This window comes from Quercus lobata, chromosome 3 (genome assembly GCF_001633185.2).
Source record: "Quercus lobata isolate SW786 chromosome 3, ValleyOak3.0 Primary Assembly, whole genome shotgun sequence".
In the NCBI taxonomy this organism is placed as follows: domain Eukaryota; kingdom Viridiplantae; phylum Streptophyta; class Magnoliopsida; order Fagales; family Fagaceae; genus Quercus; species Quercus lobata.
In genome coordinates this window covers 51,295,398-51,317,762 of record NC_044906.1, presented here as the reverse complement: position 1 = coordinate 51,317,762, position 22,365 = coordinate 51,295,398, and the positions used below count along the sequence as shown (strand labels likewise).

General features: G+C 34.6%; 2 protein-coding genes across 2 annotated transcripts; one reads left to right on the top strand and one right to left on the bottom strand.

The window, feature by feature from the left end:
* Positions 1-505: 505 nt before the first annotated feature.
* LOC115978894 lies at positions 506-4,273 on the top strand. Its single transcript, XM_031100785.1, has 10 exons — positions 506-803; positions 906-977; positions 1,257-1,336; positions 1,860-1,959; positions 2,039-2,092; positions 2,687-2,764; positions 3,004-3,101; positions 3,203-3,260; positions 3,656-3,777; positions 3,908-4,273. Exons 1-10 carry the CDS (start codon positions 588-590, stop codon positions 4,062-4,064), a joined length of 1,035 nt encoding a protein of 344 aa, XP_030956645.1. The 5' UTR covers positions 506-587; the 3' UTR covers positions 4,065-4,273.
* Positions 4,274-7,341: 3,068 nt separating this feature from the next.
* LOC115982123 (protein ESSENTIAL FOR POTEXVIRUS ACCUMULATION 1-like) lies at positions 7,342-17,110 on the bottom strand. Its single transcript, XM_031104642.1, has 11 exons — positions 16,700-17,110; positions 15,904-15,966; positions 15,707-15,780; positions 13,050-13,898; positions 12,800-12,893; positions 12,556-12,720; positions 11,653-12,447; positions 9,296-11,542; positions 9,080-9,155; positions 8,054-8,202; positions 7,342-7,971 (listed from the first exon to the last, which is right to left on the bottom strand). Exons 1-11 carry the CDS (start codon positions 16,773-16,775, stop codon positions 7,634-7,636), a joined length of 4,926 nt encoding a protein of 1,641 aa, XP_030960502.1. The 5' UTR covers positions 16,776-17,110; the 3' UTR covers positions 7,342-7,633.
* Between the last annotated feature and the right edge of the window lie 5,255 nt (positions 17,111-22,365).

Below are 22,365 nucleotides of genomic sequence, written 5' to 3'. Positions count from 1 at the left end.
GGATTTTTAACCAGTGCCCTTAAAGCACTCGTTTGTAAAATGAAAAAATATTCATATATTTGTGTGGCAAAAAAACCAGAGAACAAAAAGGAATAGTATATTAATTATTTTTTCTAAAGATTAATGTGCTTTCTTATAAGAAAACCAACCTGAAAACTTCAACGCTGTAGGAATACCATCTCTAGTTGTTGGTTGGTCTCAAAAGTTACAATGAAAGACATAATAAATAAAAAAATAAAATTATTAATAAAAAAAAAATCAATTGATATCTTAATTTGATAATAAAAAATTGTAATTATCCAGCACCATTAGTTAAAACTTTATAAAAATAAACAAAAAATAAAATCATATCTAGTAAAGACCACATTTATAACAACAACAACAACAACAAAAAAGTTGGTTGTAACAGGATTTTGGTAACAAATTTTATCAAATCGTTACTAAATATTCTAGGAAGATTAGAATGTCGACGTAAAAACTCAGAAAGTCGCCACTACATGTGCTTTATGAAAAATTCATAATTCTTCACGACCCTTTTGGCTGTTTTTCAATTAAGCCCCCCAGCTCAAAGTCTCTGCAAGCCAAAAATGGCAATGAGATTTAAGCCTTTGCTTTCAGTTTCAGCACCTCTTCACCATTTTAATTACTATTGTCCACAACCCATTTCTTATTTTTCAAAGGAATCCCAGTTCAGAATCTCAGCAGCCAAAATGGCCACCACCAGTGAACCACAAACCAAGACTCCTCCTTCTCAGACCAAAATAATAGACTCACATTTACATGTATGGGCATCTCCCCAAGAGGTAAAACCACTCTCAAAGCATTTTGGAAAGTACTTTTCTTGTTTCTTAGAATATCTAGAATGAGTGAAATTTTGCTTTTTTATTTTTATTTTTTTTCTTAAGGCTGCAGATAAATACCCTTACTTTCCTGGCCAAGAGACCACTTTACCAGGAAATGTTGATTTCTTACTTGAGGTATGCCTTTTATTCAACCTATATGTGCTTTTCTGTCTCTGTATTTGCTGCTTTTATTTTATGATATTTTGATGATAAATTTTTTAGTTTTTGGGCATGGGCTATTTTTAATTTCTGTCATAAAGAATCTGTTTAAGTTTGATTAAGTAACTTTGGTTTTGAAGGATGTGCTTATTCTAATCATTTTGAATATGAAAACAAATCCATTTTGTCATTTCCTTCTTAATATGCTGAGTTTGGAGTAACTGTTATTATGTCTTACACTCTTACTATCCACAGTGCATGGCAGAAGCAGGTGTAGATGGTGCACTGATTGTACAGCCCATTAATCATAAGTTTGATCATTCTCTTGTGACAAGGTTTGTTGAACCCATATTAAGTTTTTAGATATGTACTAGATTTTGTTTTACTCCCTTTTGTGTAACAATCAATATTTCAAAAAGCTTCAAAGTCACATTTATAATTGTTTCTTGGCATGGATGAAAACATCTATTGCAGTTTATATGATGTGAGCATCTAACCAATATAACTCATATTGGAGTCATGGCTTAAAAGTTATACTAAACCTGAGGACCTATCTATTCCCTATAAATTGGAATTTTCAAAGATCACAATGGTCAAAGGTGAGAAGTTCATCAGTTGGTTAGCATGTTTTAAAACTCCTCCACTTTTAAGCCACACTTCGTTCAAGAAGTGATCTCTGGATCATGTTTGCTAAACAGTTAATTGGCAGGACTCATAGTCAGATCTTTCATATATTCTTGATGTGTTTTATTAATTATAGTAGTTTTTCTTATTTGATTGCTTCCATGTTATGGTTCTCACCACGTAACACTATAAGGTATTGCCTTATACCAAGTTAATAACTTAATCATTGGACAGTGTCCTGAACAAGTACCCAACCAAATTTGTTGGTTGCTGCCTGGCAAATCCAGCTGAAGATGGAAGTGGGGTTAAGCAGCTTGAGCATCTCATTTTAAAGGTCTACTGAATATCTCATATAACCATGTACCACTCTTTTCTCAGAGCATTAATGTTGACACAGTGTTCTTTCATGATAGGATGGCTATCGCGCTGTTCGCTTTAATCCATATTTGTGGCCATCTGGTCAGCAGGTAGTAATCACCAAGTGAGCATAGTCTCTGCTGTTTATCCTGAATGTATTTTCTTTCTTCCCCTTTATTTCATAGATCAATTTTGTGAAAACTTAAAACATATTTTAGGGTTTTTTTTGGCACTAGTTATCTCATTGTCTAGGGCAAAGCAAGAAAATTTTCTTATACTCTTTTCACATACATTAATCTCGTAAATGCTGTTTGTCCACTCTAGCCCCTGACATCCCAGGCAAGCAAATGGTTCATGAAAGTATAAATATAAGGACAGAAACTAGCTGTTGAGTTCTAAAATTGGAAGTTTCTTTCCAGAACTCCTATCAAATGGTCTGTTTATCCCTTTAAACTATATCACAGATGCATGTAATACTGAAGAGGGCAAAAGGCAATATGCCATATGATAGAGAATCATATAAATGCTACCGAATACCATTAGGATTGATGTCATTAATTTCCTTGCAGCATTCCATCAAATGGTGTGTCCTGATCCCCTTACATCTGTACTAGATTTAAGGCAGTGCAAGGAAACGGCAGATCTCATCTATGCACATGCGTTATTATTTTTATTTTTATTTACATGTTGGATGGTTTTGGCAGATGACAAATGAAGTTGGCAAGGCTATGTTCTCCAAGGCAGGAGAACTTGGAGTACCAGTGGGTTTCATGTGTATGAAGGTAGTATGATTCTTATCTAGTCCACTCAAACCTATATAAGTAATTACAAAACAATAATCTAAATAAAAGGTCCCAACCTATTTCTTAAATTTATTTTAACATATTGCATTATTTTACTCTGTTTTCACATTCTTAATTACTGTGCATTCACCTACTTAGTGGCTGGGGCAATAATTGGCACGTAAGTATTGGATTACAGGGGACAAGATGAAAATATATTAATCAGATGTGTATTTCAGGGTCTCAGACTGCATCTTTCAGAAATTGAGAAACTGTGCACAGAATTTCCATCAACAGTTGTTTTGCTTGATCATTTGGCATTCTGCAAACCACCAACGTGAGCTCTTTTGTAATTTGACTCTGTTAAAAGAAGCTTTTCAATCTGCAGCTAGATAGAGACCGTATTAACTTTCATACTTATTACATGTCAATTTGCAGAAATGATGATGAAAGTCTGGCCTTTTCTGAGCTTCTAAATCTATCGAGATTCCCGCAGGTAACATGTCCTGAATACCTTTAAAAGACACAGCATATATGCAAGCCCTGATTATTTCCAGCTACTGTGGCCATATTGAGATCACCAAGGTTGATCATAGTCTGACTAGAATATCATATGAGAACATTATATTTTCACTTGTGCTGGAAGTCTTGAGATTGAGAGAAGTTGTTGTTCTTTTATAATTGCTATACTTTGTCTAGAGCTTTACCTTAGGCGCCTTAAGTTTTTTGCTAGACAGAGAGGGCTCCCAGGGTAATTGAGCAAGAGTACTTAAATTGGTTTTAATATTAGTCCTGATATATAACTCATAATACTTGTTCTTCTTTTCTTTCTTGCTAAGCAATTGTTAACAGTTATTCAGTTGATAACTTAAACTATTCATAATTTGGCAGGTTTATGTGAAATTCAGTGCACTTTTTAGGGTGTCAAGAATGCCATTTCCATATCAGGATTTATCCAACATATTTTCCCAAATCATTTCCAGCTTTGGTGCTAACCGTGTCATGTGGGGCAGGTAACTCTTATCTTTTCTTTTACTCATTCAGTTTAAAGATAATATTTCATATTCCCAGCAGGGGGGGGGGGGGGGGGAATGGAAACATCAAATGGGGAAAAAAAAATTTTCTCAACATACTATTATGCAGCGACTTTCCATTTGTTGTTCCTGAATGCGGTTATAAAGGAGCAAAAGAAGCAGTGTCTCTTATTGCCAATCAAGTTCCATTATCATCATCTGAGTTGGAGTGGATCATGGGTAAAACAATCACGCAACTCTTCCAAGGCCAGTGGATTCAGTCTTAAGCAATGCTGTCAGCGTAAAATGTTGGCTTGGATCATTGAGAAATTATTAAATTGAGAAGATGGTAATCTTCACTCCTGTTAGTCGTGATTCTAATGTAAATTTTTAAAAAAAAATTTATAGTATAATTGCCTATAAATCTCCAATTACATGCCTTATACTGTGGGACTGATAATATTTTGGGATCAAAACACCTTTATGGCTTTATTTTTATACCTGTGACAAATTGTGTTAATTTAAACCCCCACACTTCCATTAGTGTGACAATGAAAACCCTCAGTCCCACTTCATTAAACTTAACTAGCAAGGAATTTGGCTCCAGCACACACACACAAAGACATTGTCTTTTCTGAAGACAATGGCAGTGTTTTATGTTGAATTCAGAGACTGCCGAAATTTTGATGGTTTCAAGCCTAATCAACACTCAAAACTATTCTTGGGTTGTTATCATACTGAGAGAAGTATTTGTTGAAGAGTCCTGCAAGGCTGTTATTCCCATTAGAAGAACTCCCAAGCCTCTTAAATTGATGTAGCTTGGCTCTAAAAATGGATTTTTTCAATTAAATTAGCTTATCGGTGTAGTCAAGCTGATAGATCCAATCATACAAGATGTGCTGGGTGGAGGAATTTGTGGTACTTGAAGGGTCATGAAACATTATAAATTTTGATGTGGAGAATAGTTGTTGGGACTCTTCCAATAAAAGAAAGGGCAAGACAAACTATTTCAGATTGACGAATCTTCATGTTGCATTCATGGTGTTGAAAAAGGAATCAAGTTTTGCATTTCTTCCAAAAGTATGTCTTGGCAAAAGCTGTCTGGTTTGGGTTCCAATGGAAATTCCATAAAGATGACTTTTTGGGTAAGGCCTAAAGGGAGTAACTAGTGAGCAATTCTGTTTATTTGCACGTAGTCATTGCCATTGACTATATTTGGAGAGTAAGGAATCAGTTGCAGCATGGAAAAGCCAAGCCAGATATAAACTTCTAGTTGTGTAATAAAACAGTTCTGGGAGTTTTTAAAGTTGAATACTGATGTAGCAATTTCTAATGATACAGTGTGCTTGTCAACTGTTCCCTGTGGCTGAAGCTCTTGGTATAGAAAATGACCCCAAAGAATGTATAAATGTTTTGACTAAAAATTGGCTGCCTTCAGCTTTAGTCAGCCTTAATCAAAGATACTGAATTGGTTTGCCAGAGCTTTGAGGAGTTCCCCTTTAACTAGGTTGAGTTGTCCATTTTTTAGGAAAATGGGCTTTAAGAATTTCTTCTGTTGGTTGTCCACCGCAAAGTACTTTTCCTTCTGATCTATTATAATAAAGCCTTGGCTCATGACCCTATCCCTTTATGAAAATAGTTTCAAAAAAAAAAAAACTGCTTGTTTTGAAATCTTTGGTAGTGTTCTTAAAAATACTTTGGAAAACATTTTTCGATGTTTCTCCTACAAAAAGTTACCATTTTGCTATATCTTATGTAGATGTCAAATGACGACTTTAATTTTAGTGCTTTAAAACATTAACATTGTACAACTAAAATCAAGTAAGCACAATCAAAATAAAATTATTGATAATTTAAAATAAAACTAAAAAAACTACTGTCAACTTTTTTTAGTGTAAAAAGAGAAAAGAAGCAAATTTTGAGGGTGTAAATTATCCAAGTTGGAACACCTCTTGTAGATCACCATTGATTCGTAGCCTATCATCACCAAATGCATAGGTTGTATAGGGTCTAGAATCGGGTCATAAACATGTCGAATATATAGTTATTACCCATTATTCATCCAACCTATCTATTATAGGTGGGGACCCGTTCATTTAACTAATTTCGCATTACATGCATAATTACAACATTGAAACCTCCTAAAAGAAGCTTGAATTTTTTTTTTTTTTTTTTTTTTGATGCAACTTTTAAAAATTGGAGACAATTGTAGAAATTTTGAGACATCAAATTTTCATCATCTATCAATTCATTGGAAAACCATCCATGAATTAACAAAACTACCTCAATCAACAACAAAAATTTTTTTTTAGAAAATTTTGAACCTAGACCTTTTGATACATAAATTAGTCCTAGATTAATTGATTGGAAGGATTAGAAAAAAAGTGATGGAGCTTTGGCTTTTATCTATCTAACACTTCAATATCGTCTACCAAAAGAAATATATCATATAGCACGTTTGAACGCTTCTCGCATACTTATCTTATCCCTCCATCCGGTTGTTTAGTTAAATGACGAAGATCAAAATCTCATTACTCCCATCTCTTCATCAATATGGACAGCATAGAATAATAATAAAATAAAAAGAGTAATATTATTATTTGTTGAGTTCTACAAATGGTCTTCATCCCTTTATATAGAAAAAGAAGATGCATAAATACAAAAGGTAAAAAATCAACTAGAAATTAAAAGGACCATGAGTTTCTTATATTAGAAAATGGGCATCTACCATATTTACCACTTATAGACATATGTTTAACAATATTAGAAAAAAACTTGTCTGACTTTCTGGCTACACTTTCTTGCTAGTAGCTTTGAAGTTTGAACAAATTTACAAATAAAATACAATGATGAATACAATTTACTATTTATTTTAGTTATAAGTATTTTGATAATTTTCAAGATTCCCTAGGCATTTTGGAAATTTTGACAAAAATTTTCATTTTTTTTTTTTTGGAGATTCCTTAGGAAAACCATTTTATCATTTATGAGGTTTTAAGAGGTTATTAGGGGTATTTTGAAACTTTTCAAGATTTCAAGGGCATTTAAATGATATTTGTCCTTTTAGATATTCTTTACGGAAATTATTTTTGAATAACAGTTTAAAATACTATCATATCTAAAAATAAAATAAAAAATAAAAAATAAAAGATTATTGTTTTATAGTTTTAGATTTATTTTGGATATTTGGAAGATTTTGAGACAACTTATCTTAATGCGTGAAACTTGAATACAGGGACATTTACGTAAGAATTATGTCCAAAATTTGTATAAAATATAGGATGCATTTTAATCACTTTGAAGCTTTTGAGAGGGGGGGTCGAGATCAAAGGAGGATTGTGGGTTTAATAAAGAAGGCGGTTCTATTCTCTTTCAACCCCAAAGAAACTATTTTTCTTAACAAAAATCATTTAAGTAACAATCATTTAAGATTGACCACATTTTTCAACCGTCTAAAACACCCCAAAAATAATAAAAACGTTCCTAAAAATATTTTACCAGCGGACCTAAACTTAGGAAACCATTATGCAAAGAACCATAACACATCAAGTGAGCACAGAGAGGTGAAGAAAACTGCCACTTCTAAAGATTATAGTGTCAAAACCAACTGCAACTACATTCTTTCTCAAAATATACAAATCTATATAACCTGAATACTTTCCTTATGGACCTTGTTAGTCTGTACAAAATTGTCATGATGCTGTAAACTCTGTAAAAATGCATTTTGGCCTCTACCGTATCATCATTGCACGGGGAAAAAATTAACGAATTTTAGACGCTTTACACCAAGGGCTTTGAACCTATACAACTTTTTAAGGAATGAACATATAGAAAAAGAAAATACAAATCAAAAGGGCTAGTCCTCTATGCGTTGAATTTCACCCATCATTATGCGATTGCTCGTGACTTTGAAACCAAGAAGAGCAGGATCAATTTGCCTTCCTTTTTTACCTTTCTTTTTGCCACCTCGTCCCCCTTGTGCTCCATCTGTGATCTCTGAAAATCCTGTTGTTGAATTAGTCTCTGCCGGTGCACTTTTCTTTGCATTACTCTTCAGCATATCTATAAATGATGCCTCTGAAACATCAGCATCACCAAAAGATGAAGTACGCCGGAAACGCATGTCTTTCTTGCCAGATGCCATGATGTCCGAACCTTGGCTTAATAAATTCACCCCAGGTTCTCGTCTTCCCCCTGAAAATTTAGAAATATAATCATATTATTAATTACTTTAACCAGGAGAAGAAAAGTGTACGAGGATTTGAGATGTCAATACCATCAGAAGCACCACTAGAAGAAATTTTCCCTCTCGCAACTTGATCTGAGACCAGCTCAGACAATCCTTCCTGTGATGACGATGGGTGGGGGACAGGAGGACGTCTCAGCAAAATATTATTGTCTTGCCCTTTTAATGGAACAGGCACCCTGGCAAAAGGAGGTCAAACTAAGCAATGCATGATACGATAATAAAGCAATACTTCAGAATTAAACTGTGGAATAATAACATCACTGTCTCATCTTGCATGATTAAGAACAAGAAAAGTATAAAACATGAAAAATAAAAACCAGCAAGCAAAAGACAGATGATGAGAACCTAATGGGGTTAGTTTGACCACCCTCACTGAGGTCTGCCAACAAATTTACTGATCCCATCATCTTCCTACTCTAAAAGAGTGATATATAACTAGTATTAAAGAAAAGTTCTCAAAGACTGTCCAGGTTCTTAGTACAGCTCGTGGAATACAGCCTACAAGCGTGTGTGTGTGTGTGTGTGTTTTTGCTTTTTTTTTTTTTCCAATAAATTGCAAAATCATGCTCACACTGTCCCATATTGTTGGTCTTCCATCCCATTTTTGGGATAACCCCAAAATATGATCCTCATTGAAAAATCAATGAACATAATATTAATAACTTTCCTAACTTACCCTTTACTGTACTTAAAAAGTTAACCCTTTTTCACTAGAGTTTAAACTAAGAGGATTTGGCTTATCTCCAGTACTTTTTTAACTGGAATTTCCTTTTATTTTAATGAGAAACTGTCACATCACCCACTAACTAAATAAAATGTGGAGATTAAAGCCCACTACCACTTGCTATTGTGTATTTAAAACAAAAGGAGACCTCCAATTAAAAAAGTACTGAAGGTAAGCCAAACCCTAACTAAGGAGAGTAGTTTTAGAGACTAATATCTTTTTTTTTTTTTTTTTTGATAAGTAGAAACTAATATCTTTTTAAATGAAAGAGAATGCATTAAATGAGGTTTTCTTGAAAAGTTGGGTGTATTATACAAAAGGAAACTTACCGCTCTTTAGAAACTTTGGAAACCTCCTCCACAAATGAATTACCAATTTTGTCACTGTAGAATCCTGTTTTCCCACCTGAGAGCAAATTCAGTCAAAAAAAAAAAAAACCATTATCAATATGATCATAGCAAATTCAGGAAAAATATATAAACTATAATCACTCTAATATGACCATAACACAGGGTATACAAAGAAATAATTAAGAAAGAACTTACTTGCAGAACCAATTGATGACTGCCTGCTAAGGGCATTAATCAAAATTTCCCCACGGTCTAGAGCAGCCAACCCAGCTTGCTCAACCAAGCCTTCCTGAATCTCAAAAGCTGGACCCTTCATCACACCCTCACTTCTAGACCCATGCTTCCTCCCCTCAGCCTCAGAGAACTCATTGCTCACAATCGACTTGCCGATCATGTTAGAGTTTGTATAAATTGCCTGACCAGTCTCATTGATGCCTGCCAAGCGCAATTCTCCCTCAACCAATGATCCAGAATCAGATCTAAACGGCATTATTTCATTGCTCTCCAAACTGGTGGCCCGCTCATCCTGTAATGGTTCGCATGAACTAGAACCATAAGAACCCACTGCAAATGTGTTATCCAGACCTGCTTCTCGGTCTAGACGAAGAGTGAATGGGTGATCTGAGGAGCTTAACCCAGAATAAAGGCCAGATGGTGCCCTTGTTTCCTTACCCACCTCCAATGGCTCAGTAGATTGATGACCTGATTTCTGATGGAGCAATTCCATCAACAATTGTTTTGACTTCTCATCATTAAACCCTTCTGACATCCATAAAGTTGGATCTCTAGAAGTCATTTTAACTTCTGACTCCCTTTTCTGACGTTCTGGATTGATATGCAATTGTTGAACCCGGGATTCCATCCAGTCATTCTCTAGCTGCTCATTGTTCTCAGGCCAACGGCCCTCAATTGCATCCAATTGAGGGCCATGAAATTGGTTGGGAATCAAAGGATGATGGGGATTATGAGGGTGGATGCCAGATGAAAATGTACCTACTTGACCAGCAGATTGCATACGTGCACTTGATTCCTGCATATCCAAACCATGAGCACGAGCCATAGCTAGAACATCCAGATTCATCCCTGGAGCACCAGCAGGCATAGAAACTGACCGCTCAAATGGCAGTGAGCTAGGGTCATAAAGACCTTGCCGAAGCCGCTCCTGAAATGAAAGATTCCTTTCAAGTTGATTCAGCTGCTCCTCATGGGATGGCCTCTGTTGTCGCTGATAAACATCCATTGGGCCAAACCCTGAAGAGTGAGTTCGGTGAGGACCAGCATGAGTCCTGAGAAACTGATCAGATTCATCTGCTGGCCACATAGAACCAATATGCCTTTCTCCTTCAATATTAGTCCGCTGCCTCAATCCCATTGACAGCTGCCTGGCCTGCAGCTGGTCTTGTTGAAGAAGCTGTTGCTCCAATGACTGATGTCCATGCTGTGCACGTGATATAAGCTCATATAAATCTCTCTGATGATCTTGTTGTGGCATATGACCAAATTTAGCTTGCATAATCTGCTCTAAAGATGGTTCATTATGCCTTGAAGGATGATGAGACCGTTGTTGCATTTCTTGTAGAAGAAGCTGCTCTAATACAGCCTGATGATTGGCTCTGAGAGGATCAACATGTGACTGCCCAAGGCCAGGATCATGCATTTGACTTCGAAACAACTGTTCAAGAAGCACCTGCCGGACTTGAGATTGCTGTTGCTCCTGCAAAAGCTTTTGCTCCTGCAAAAGCTTTTGTTCCTGCAAAATCTTTTGCTCCTGCAAAAGCTTTTGCTGTTGATGAAACTGCTGCTGTTGATGCAATTGATGTTGTTGTTGTTGGAACTGAATTTGCCGCTGCTGTTGCAGCTGAAGTGTCAAAAGATGATCCAAATCTGGTGCAGAACGATTGGCCAACTGTTGGTGTAAAAGATTCTGAGTAGGCACATGTTCTAAAACTGATTCATTTATGTGTGCATGAGGAGACAACATAGATCGTTGTTGGAGTTGCTGCTGCTGCTGCTGCTGCTGAAATTGTTGTGCCATAAGCTGCTCTGCTAAATCAAAATGGTTGGATTCCTGTTCCATGAGTGACAAATGGCGAGCAGCCATGGCATCTTGATACAAGTTGGGGTCAACATGAGCATTTTTCCTATAAACATCAGACCACGTCTCTGCAGCAAGAGCTGGATCACCCATAGCACCAAATGGAGCAGCCCTTCCCATGGTGGATGGAGCGGATGACTTTGCTTGTTTTGTATGACCTTCAAGCTCAGACCAAAGCAAGCCAAAGGGGTGCAACTTATTATCATTCTGAATTGGTACACCAGGTTCTGTCAATTCATTTGGAAGAGAAGGGTGGCTGATAGGATTGTCTGTAGAATGACGACTGCTCCCAGAAGATTTTGCAATAGAATAACCCTTGTCTGCAGGTCTTCCAGGAAACACAATTTCTGAAGGGAGGAAAAACGAAAATCATTCATTAGTAAGATTGGAAAGGAAACAGACCCAAATTTTTTTTTTTTTTTTTGAAAAAAGGAAACATTAATAATAGGAAATAAACCTTCATCTTGTGTAATGAGCTTATGGAAGCTTTGTTGACCCTCAGAATGTGGCAGTTGTAATGAAACTTCAGGCTCAGATACTCTTGACTGAACATGCTGAGCTGAAAGGCCGTTAAACTCAGTCGATGTCGGGCACAGGTCATTTACTGAAGATGAATTAATTTCCATAACAGAAGCAGAAGCAGGTAAACTAGTGTCCAACTGTTCCTCAAAGGCATCACAATGTTCTAGCTTAGAGTTTGGTTCAGTGCTATTGTCATATCCATCTTTGGCTCTCAGGTAAGGCAATACCTTACCCAGTTCTTGGAAAGGTGTTCCTTCAGGAGCATCTGCCAAGCGGACTGGCAAGTCTGTCCCAAAGAAACCTTGTTCAAACCATAAAATGATGTCAGCCCCAACAAATGGTCCCTGGGTCACCCCTTGAGGGTCAACGTAGTACAAACTTAACTCCTCTGGTGGGGCTACCCTATCCAAGTCATTTGCCTGACTGTTTCTACTTTGATTCTGCTCAGGAGAGGGCACAACAAAGAGAGAATTTGAATCATCGGGAAGTTTGGATCTTAGGTCAAATGAAGTGGAAAACTCAATGCCATCAAACTGAACATGCTTGGCAAAATCAGAATCTGCCATCTGCCATTTTTCACCAATATTCATCTGAGAAGCACCATGCTGAGCACCATCAATCTCTGTGGCACCACAGACACCATTACTTTCTGAAATTATTGGGGCTAATCCATCTTCCAACCCATTGATTGCTCCAATAACATTATCTTCTGCTTCTTTAATATATTTTTCTGTAAATGAAGAACGTTTAGAATCTTTAAGAAATAGAATTAACTAGTAAAGTTGTATAAAGTGGTTCAAAATATGAGCTCCAAATGCTAAGTTAAACAGTAACTCACCATCTACCACATTCCTCTTGGAACCATATTTCCACAAGGTACCATCATCGTCAGCTTGATATACATCATCAGTTGCAGCTTCTTGTGAAGTATCAGCAGCCTCATCATTGGAAGCTGGGAGTAGGATACCCTGATTTTGCTCAGTGGAGTCTAAGTCTTCAACACCTATACAATGAATGTTTTTAAAGATTTAGACCAAGAATACAAGCAGAAATTAAAAGCATAGCATTTGAGCTGAGAATACCTGTAACATTTTCAGTTGATCTCCCCTTTCTATACAAACTGTACACCATCCCGCTGCTAGTGATCTTTCCCCTCCGTATATCACCAAGGATGGCCTGTTAGCATCACATGACCCAATTACAAGGCGCAAAAGATTTTAGAAAATTATACGAAAAAGAATAGTTTTGTTATTACACAAAATTGACATCACTTATAAAAAAAAAATGGCACCAGAAGAACAAGAAAATTAAATACAGGAATTCCATCATTACCTCCTGTTCAGCATCAGGAGCAACAAAAGCCAATGGTTCTATAAAGCCTACTTCAGTAATGGGGGCTAACTCCTCCATATCGTCTGGCATAATTGTAAAAGATGGATCAAGCTTTTGCCTCCGATATATGTCAAGAAGCTTTCCCCTTGGGTAGCAAAAAGAATCAACAGAGTGGCTTGGTCTTCCCGGGACACTTTCGCTTTTATCTGCAGCACCAATGGGACCAGTAGATGAACCTCTCCCAACAACATTTGACCTCCCTCGTCCAAGGGTAAATCCCATGTTTGAACCCTCTACTCGTCCTCTCTCAAGTCCAAATCCAGGTGCAGCACGGTAGGCATTTGAACCACCAGAATGAACCTCCATTCTATGGCGTGGCCTCCATTTATCACGAGAATCAGAGTCACGCTCAGAAACTGAACGGTTGCTACCCACAAAAGATTGATTGTCATTGTGAGCATCTTCTTTCTCCAGATCTGTCCTCTTCTCAGTTCGGGATTCCTTATCTTTGTCCTCAGGGCCCCACCTAGAAGACCATTTGCTATCACGCCGTGTTTCATGCCCAGAATTACGACCATCATGCCACCGATCCGAGGTAGGCAATGCCCTACTCTCGACGGTTTCTCTCATTGAGACATTGTCAACACGGCGCTCAGCCTTCCTACGATCTCTTCTACCACCAAGTAAGCCAGTTTCTCTTTCCTCTTCACGCCAGCGGCGGCTAATTTCACTGTCAGCAGCAGTCCTCCTCCAATCCTTTTTGTCCTCAGATCCATCCAGACGCCAATTGTCTTTTTGATTGGGATCAGTAGGATTACCAAGAGACACTGAAGTTGGACCACGCATTTCCTGTCAACAATGAAATTACACTAAATATATAATTCCTTATGACTGAATGTCAAATTGTGAATCTCCAAATGAACCTTATCATACTGTCATAAGATGAAAATACTAAAAATCATAAAATGAATGAGCAGATAAAATATACACTGAAAATCAGCTGTCTAATAAATTTCAAAAATTATAAAAAATTCCATCATCAAATTGCTGAAGTTGCTTTAAAATTCATGAAATAGGACTGGCAAGTGGATCAGTATATAAACACAATGTATTCTGTTACATTAAACACTGATCACGGACTCCACTTGAATTGAAAAGCTGAGGTATAAGGGCAAGAATCAATTGAAAAGAAGGCACAAACATCTGGCATGGTACCAACTTAAGGACGGGCTAAGAGCCTAGCTATTATACCAAAATAAGGGTCTATGTTTAGACACAGAAGAGAAATCAAACAAATCATATGCTTTCTAAAAGTAACCATTTTAGCAATACCAAGTAAGGAATAAAACACTACTCATTATCTTCTTCGGACATAAATTTGTATGGAGTAGGAGATCAGCTGAACTCAAGCCTTAATCTCAACTAATTGGGGTTGGCTAAATGGATCCTTTTTCACCACTAATTCTATCTATACTATGTCCCTGTTTAATTATTTTTATAAGTTTATTTTAAAAGAACAGGTAGAAGTGCAAGAACGGACATACATGGGGAGTACATGAGATAACAAATTAAAAGTTAAATCCTAAAATTACAAAGATCTAGGAACTACAAGAAAGAACAATTAAGATCTCCAATGTTCTTAATCCAATCAAAAAGTGATTTAAGGGGAAAAAATGCTTCAATTGAAGCAACAGGTATTTAACCCCTTCAAAAGACTGAAAATTGTATTTCATCCAAATGGACCACTTGAGACAAAGAAAAATAGTGTTCCAAACTTGTTCGCTTAGAGAGCCCTTTGTAGTTTGTATAATCCCTGTGTGCTTGGACCTCAGCCCTTTTCTTGTATTCTTTATATTAATGGAATTCTTTTGTTACTGATCCTCAAAAAAAAAAAAAAAAAGAAGCTTCCCTATCACCTCCATCATTTCCCATTTACCACATGACCATGTCTTTCCCTATAATTTCAACCCATATCATTCGAGGCATCCCTTTGCCTTTTTACTTGCACGATAATATTAAAGTTCTTTCACACAAATGTGTTCACAAGCTTCCAAATCACGTCCAAACCATGTCAACCCAACCTTCTCACAGATAAAAATTAGGATAAAACATCAATGATAAATATAGTAGGCAAAAGTTACAGAACTTACAAAATATCAATTTTCACAGATCAGACAAAATGTGCAACAGTATTTGCACTTAATTTTCATCGTTCTCCTGTTACTTGAAATTGAAATATGATATACAAAAGGGAAGCTGCAGCCAACATACCCTGAGATGCATACTCCAAACTGAAAAACACCTCTTAAATTTGAGACTTTTACCTGTGCAACTCTAAGTTGACAGCTACTTTATTGTCCATATTTCTGTTATTTGAACAGCCATAAAGCCAAATATATTCTAATGCCTAGGAGAATATCTGATGATTAACAGGTAACTAAGAGTAAGGCATATATGCACTTTGGACTACAGCTGTGTGAAGTATGCCTCTCAGTTTCACCTTAAAAGTTCAGGTAAATATGGTATACATGCATATAGCATAAAGCCTAAATCCAGAACTACCAAGAAAAAAAAAGAAAGGTTGGGGGGGGGGGGGGGGGGGGAGTTACTGAAGTAAAAACAAGATTATATTATAATAGGCCAGATTAAAGTTATACCATCTTAGGCTCAGTCGGTTTGGCATAAAGCCACTGGGGAGATAGAGGAATGCTGCTTTCTGAGGCTGATTGATCTGCAATAGTGAAAATTAAAAACATCAGACCAAAAACAAGAGACCAAGTAATAGCAACAAACACGGATAGGCCTCAAATAGTTCATCATTTCACATCAAACGAATCAAATAATACAACGGTACCTTTTGACTCATCAAGTAACCCCACAAGCACCTTATCCTCATCATTCCCACCCGAAGCTTCCACTGGCACAGTATGAACATATAGATTAAAGCACAAAAATAAATGTTAAGCTTTCATTTTCATTGTAACAAACATGTTCAGCATACAAGCAATCCAATAGAGAGAAAATAACTAACAAAAAACTTTCGCTGAAAGATAAAAAGAGCTGAATTGGGCACTAAAAAAAAAACTCCAGGCACTGAACCAAAATCTTCATAGCTCTAAACATATGAAAGCAAAAAAATCAATAACTACATTCCCAAATCACAGGCACGAAATCAATGCCAATTCCACTAAATTAAACCGAAACGAAGTGACAAAGAAACTACTTTAAACACAATTTCAAAACGAAATTATATGCAAAACATGCAAATTCCTAATCCCCGCATAAACCACAAATTGAGAAACAGTAAATCAATCAAATAACCAAATTCAAAAAAAAAAAAATCGCGCTTTGATCTGAAGTCTGAGCAATAAACAGAAACAAAAATGTAAAAAAAAAAATGGAGGAAACCCTAATTGACGAAGCTGAGGTTGAAAAAAAAAAAACAGAAAATGAAATAGTGGAGCACACAAGGAATAAGAGATGGTTTCAGATCAACAAAGCCCTAAACCTCGCATCGAATCCGCATCTATCAAATCCATCAAATACGTACGCAAATCGAGAAAAAAAAAACACCGATAAACATTGAAAGCAAAAGAATGAAGTAAAGAGCGAGAAGAGCGTGGTGAAGTAGTAGTAGTAGTAGGTAGTACCTTTGGCGGACCAGGAGTGATCGGACGGCTTAGATGAGAGGAGATCGTCTGGCAGATCGAGCTTGCCTTCCGCCATATCACGAATCGAACGGTCGTCGGGTCGCGAAACTTGAGCAAGAACGAGAAAGATAGAGAGAGAGAAAGATCTAAAGAAGCAAAGCGAACACACACACTCACTGGATTAAAGAGAGCTCCGAGAACACACAGAGAGAGAAAGAGAGAGAGAGAGAGGTGGTTGTGAAATTGGGGATTTTTTGGAGTTTCAGGGATTCTAGGGTTTGGAAAATCAGTATTTGAGAGAGAGAGCACTTGTGCAGAGAGAAAGAGAGAGAAGAAAAGGGTGAGGAGAGGGTTTGGGTGGTAGTCAGAACAGCCAAATCAACTAAACAAGTAAATATGATTTCAACAGCTTGCTTTGCTTATTCAACAATATACACATTTTCAAATCCCCCTTCTCCTAAATCTAATATAGAATTTCCTTTTACTCAAAAATAGCATAGAGATAATAGAATTTCCTTTTAATTCAAAAATAATTATTATTATTATTATTTTTTACTTAACCCTTTTAAGAAAAATAATAATGCTACCATCACATACTATTTTACAGTAATTTTACAAAATGTTCATATGATTAATTTCTTATTGGTTTTCATTTAAATCCATCATTAATCTTACTTTTTTAACTACCAATAATCATTCAACACATTAACAATTTATAAAAAAAATTGTATCTTTAGCATTATTCTAAATAAAGTTGCTTTTATTTTTATTTTTATTTTTTAAATCTTTTAAAAACTTGACAGGGGAAAAAGTCTTGTGTGAAGGGAAAGGCTCCTGGACTATTTTTGATGTGAGTCAACTCGGCCCAAAGCAAAGATAATGTTCATCAAGTCTCTTTCTCCATATTTTGCTCTTGGACGCCACATATATCTCTAATCGGATTCTTATATAGGCTCAATTTAATGATAAAACCTAATAGGGTTTTAATCCACTTGTACAAAAACATAGAAGCTTTAGATCTGAACACTACCTACCAAAACAATGTGATTTTATGCTTATAATACACTTTATGATTTTCATTTAATTTTTTAGTTTTATTTGAGATCAATTACAACTAATCCTTCCCATCAAATAAAAAAATTACAACTAATCCTCCCATCAAAAAAAAAAATTACAACTAATCCTATCACATGTATATGTGCTGTTCAGATTTTAAAATTTTTTTAAAGAAAATTTTCTAATTATCAACATTCGAAAGTTATGTATTGAACCAATGACATAACAATAACAAACACTTAAAATAAAAAATATTTAAACCCTCCAAATATATAAGTTAACAATATTTATTAAACTCCTCTTTTTAGGATTTAAAAAATAAAAAATTAAATATCATTTTAGTCCCTATATTTTGGGTCACTTTCAGTTTAGTTCCTACTTTTTGATAGCAGTCAATTTGAATCATATTATTTTTAACTTGCAAACAATTTAGTAATTACCATTATCTCACTAATAAAAAAATGCTTATGTAGCACACAAATTACACAATTGGCATACTTAAAGTTGACCTGACTAGTAAAATAAAATTAAAAAATGTTTGATTAACATTTAAAATACCACATCAGCATTTTAAAGGAAAATTAATAATTAATTCCTCAATTAAAAAAAATATAAAAAGCTTACTTGCAATTCTTTCTTTCTCTTTCATGGCAACCAAACACACAACAAATCAAACACTCAATAACTAATTTCATAAAACCTTCAACAACAAATCATAAATTTTAATCACAATAACAAATTCTAATAAATATACCATAAATCTACCAAAAATATTGTAAAAACCAAATCTACCACCCGTCCACCACCCAACCACCATCGTTTCAACACCTAGCACCATAAAGCAAAACCACTACCTTCAAAACAAAAAGACCCGAACAACTCAAATTGGGGGATAATCTGGACCAACGAGAGAGAGCTCAACATTGGAATTGAAGTCTCTAACATCAACTCGGAGCAACAACACTTTCTATGTGCCTCTACTTTGACAATGAAAGATTTGTTTTCGTCATCACTCAATTCAACTTCAACTTTGTCCAATAAAATTAAAAGAAAACAAAAAAAAAGGTAAAAAAGAAAAACATTTTTAAATACTAATGTGACATGTTTTGCATCTAATCATTGATATGGACCAATAAAATTTAAACACATCAACATCGTATTTATTCATTTTATATTAGACAATCCAACAGTGCAATTTGTGCGTCGCATAAGCATTTTTCGTTAATGAAATAACGACAAAGACTAAATTAACTGCTACCAAAAAAATAATTGATACTTTGTCCCAAAAAAATAATTTTTAAAAAGTGTGCGGGTGTTAATTATTTTTATCATTTGAAGGTGAAATGTCATTTATTGAAAATCGGGTGTAACGAGTTTAATTTTGCTATATGTCAGGGTATAAGGGCATTTTACCCTTTTTTTAATAAGAAAAAATAAATTTTCTAAATCTTAAAAATCCAATCCTTCCCAATTAACGCGCTAAATCTTAAAAGAAAACAAACAAAAATATACGACTTGGACCTTCTACACCCACCTCAAAAAATCAATTTCTCAAAGTCCACTTTGTCTTAGATTTCATGTTTTAAGACATAAAATTTTTGCTTTAAAATATATATATATATATATATATATATTATATATAAAAATGTGTAAGCAGCTTATTGCTCAAGGGTAAAATGGTAATGTTGACAACAAATGATATAAATGTCAATTAGATTGCTAGATGAATAAGAGCTTAATTTCAAACATCATTAAAACTCCTAACGATTAAAGGGACTCATCATATGAAAAATCGGACCACCAAATTAAAACATTAAGTCAAATCATACATTATTAGAACCGGGGTTAAACACATATGATTAGTAGTGATTAATATTTTTTTAGAAGATAGTAGTGATTAATTATGATTGTTCCCATATTCTCAAAAAAAAAAAAAAATATATATATATATATGATTGTTCCCAAAGAGAATTAATTTTAATCATTTACATGTCAAAATCTCATTGGCTTAAGCTTATAGACAAAATATATAGGTTTATTTTAGGTCAATCACAATTAGTCTTCCCTTAAAAGTATAACGTATTTTGAGTGAAATTTGTAATGTTCCTTTATGTTAAAACCACATTTTTTCTCCCTTGTGTGTATTCTCAAAAAAATAAAAAGAAAAAAATCACAACTAATCTTATCACACACTATTTTTGAATGAGCGTGGTTGATGTTTTATTTATTTATTTATTTTTATAAAGAAATTTTTATAATTATTCACATTCAAAACTTATGTATTTGTCCAATGATATAATTACAGCACATGACAAACCCCTAAAATAAATTTTCTTTTTTTAGAAAAAAAAAAAAATCAAACTTTAAGCCATCAAATGAGTTAATAATATTTCGTCGTGCTCAAGAAAAGTAAAACTTTTAAATTTTAAAATTCTAGTCCTTCACAATTCACATACTCGTAAGCCTTTTTTTTTTTTCCCTCAAAGTTAAATAATTTAAGACTTGGTACTTCGTAAATAACCGTTAGAAAATCAATTTCTCAAAGTCCACTTTGTCTTAGATTTGAAGTTTTAAAACATACAACTATTTTTTTTTTTTAATTTTAAAAAGGTGTAGACACCTTATTTGGAACAAATTTTCAATTCAGTTCTCAACAATATAGAATTTCTTAATCAAGTAAATAAATAAATCAACCAAATCAACTAATCAAGTAACTTTTCAATTCCAAAGTTACTATTGCTTATCTTGTTGTTCAGTCAGATATATTTTAGAGGATGAATCTGTGTTTGATTCGATGAAAAATGTTTTCAAATGAAAATATAAGAAATTATTTTTAAATGCTTTGGCTACATTTATGAAAATTCTCCCAAAAAATGCTATGGAAAATATATTTTATATTAAAAAAAATCGTGATTGGTAATCAGCAGACACCAACGACAGTGGTTGATCAAGGAAAACCGAAGACATTAGTGGGTAGAGATTCAGGGTCTGTTTGAATACCGTTTATTTTACTGAAAACTGAAAATTGAAAACATTGTATCAAAATAATTTGTAAATGTGTGAATAATACCGTGAGACATATTTTAATGAAAGTTTTGTTGGAAAAAGAGATTTGTAGGTCTCGTGAACAGTGCATGGGACCCACTGACAAACACATTCCAGTGAAAATTTTGCTGGTCAAAGAGGTATTGGTCTCGTGCACCACTTACAGACAAATTCCCACGTGAAATGCACTTCTCAATTAAAAAAAAAAAAGAGGAAAACACAAACGTAGAAACACAGCACCAGAAGACATATTTTAATGAAACTTTTGTTGGAAAAAGAAATTTGTAGGTCTCGTGAACAGTACACGGGACTCACTGACAAACACATTCCAATGAAAATTTTGCTAGTCAAAGAGGTAGTGGTCTCGTGCATTGTGCACGGGACCCACTGACAGATAAATTCCCACGTGAAATGCGCTTCTCAATTAAAAAAAAAAAAAAAGAGGAAAACAGAAACAAAGAAACACAGCACCAGAAACGCAATCCAAACGCATACTCAGTTGATAAATTTTGGGTGACAAAAAATAAGGGTAAGGAGTGGAGGTTCAATTGATAAATTTTGGATGAGATGGAAAATGGTTTTTGAAATATGAAAATGTAAACAAATATCTGTCATAAGTACCTTTATTTTATGATCAACCTTGGTATTAACCTATTCCAAGTTAATCCCTTTGAGTTGATTGCTCTTAAGATAAATGGTTTAGGACAAAATTTAGTTACAAAATTAGTTGTACTTTTAGGTTACAAACTTATTTAATATTTTTTTACTGAAGGTGAATTTTGACAAATCCACCATTAAATTACATCTTCTTCTTATATTCTCCATACTTGCAAAATTTTAAGAAAATTAAAGATTAATAATTATGTCATCAATAAATTTTTTTAAATTGCAAGTTTTTGTAATTTAAAATTATACACAAAATATAAGCTTATAGATCATATAGTAAATAATATCCAATTGACACGAAATTTAAGATGTGTATTAAGAGTGCAAAGAACATGCAATTCAACGTTTAGATTATCAAAATATGTTGTAATATTTATTTTATTGAGTGAGTTTGTAACCTAAAGTTATAACCAATTTTGTAACTAAATTTTGTCCAATGGGTTAAAGATTTTTATTTTTTTAAAAATAAAAATTCTACTCTAGCCTAATTTAAATGTATATGTGTGTAAAACTCTCTCTTGAAGACTTGAATTTCAGCCCTTGCCCCCGACAACCCGTAAATACTTATAATTGTAGAGTGATCATCACGCCAAGGATGCACGGTGGTATAAATGGGTTAACTGTTGAAAATATTACATAAAATAATAATAAAAGAATAGGGTTAACACAAAAGACAAACAAAAAATAAATAACTTGGAGGCATTATATCGTTTTTCTTAGACAATATTTGCCCCCCACACTTTTGTTACTAAAGGGTTATCGCAAATTTGTTCATAGGATACAATCAAGATGTTGGGTTCTACAGATAGCAATTATGGAGAATAAACACAGGATTTCTTATGTTTCTTGTGTTTTTTTTTTTTTTTTTTCAAGTGAACATAAGTCTCTATTTATACCCA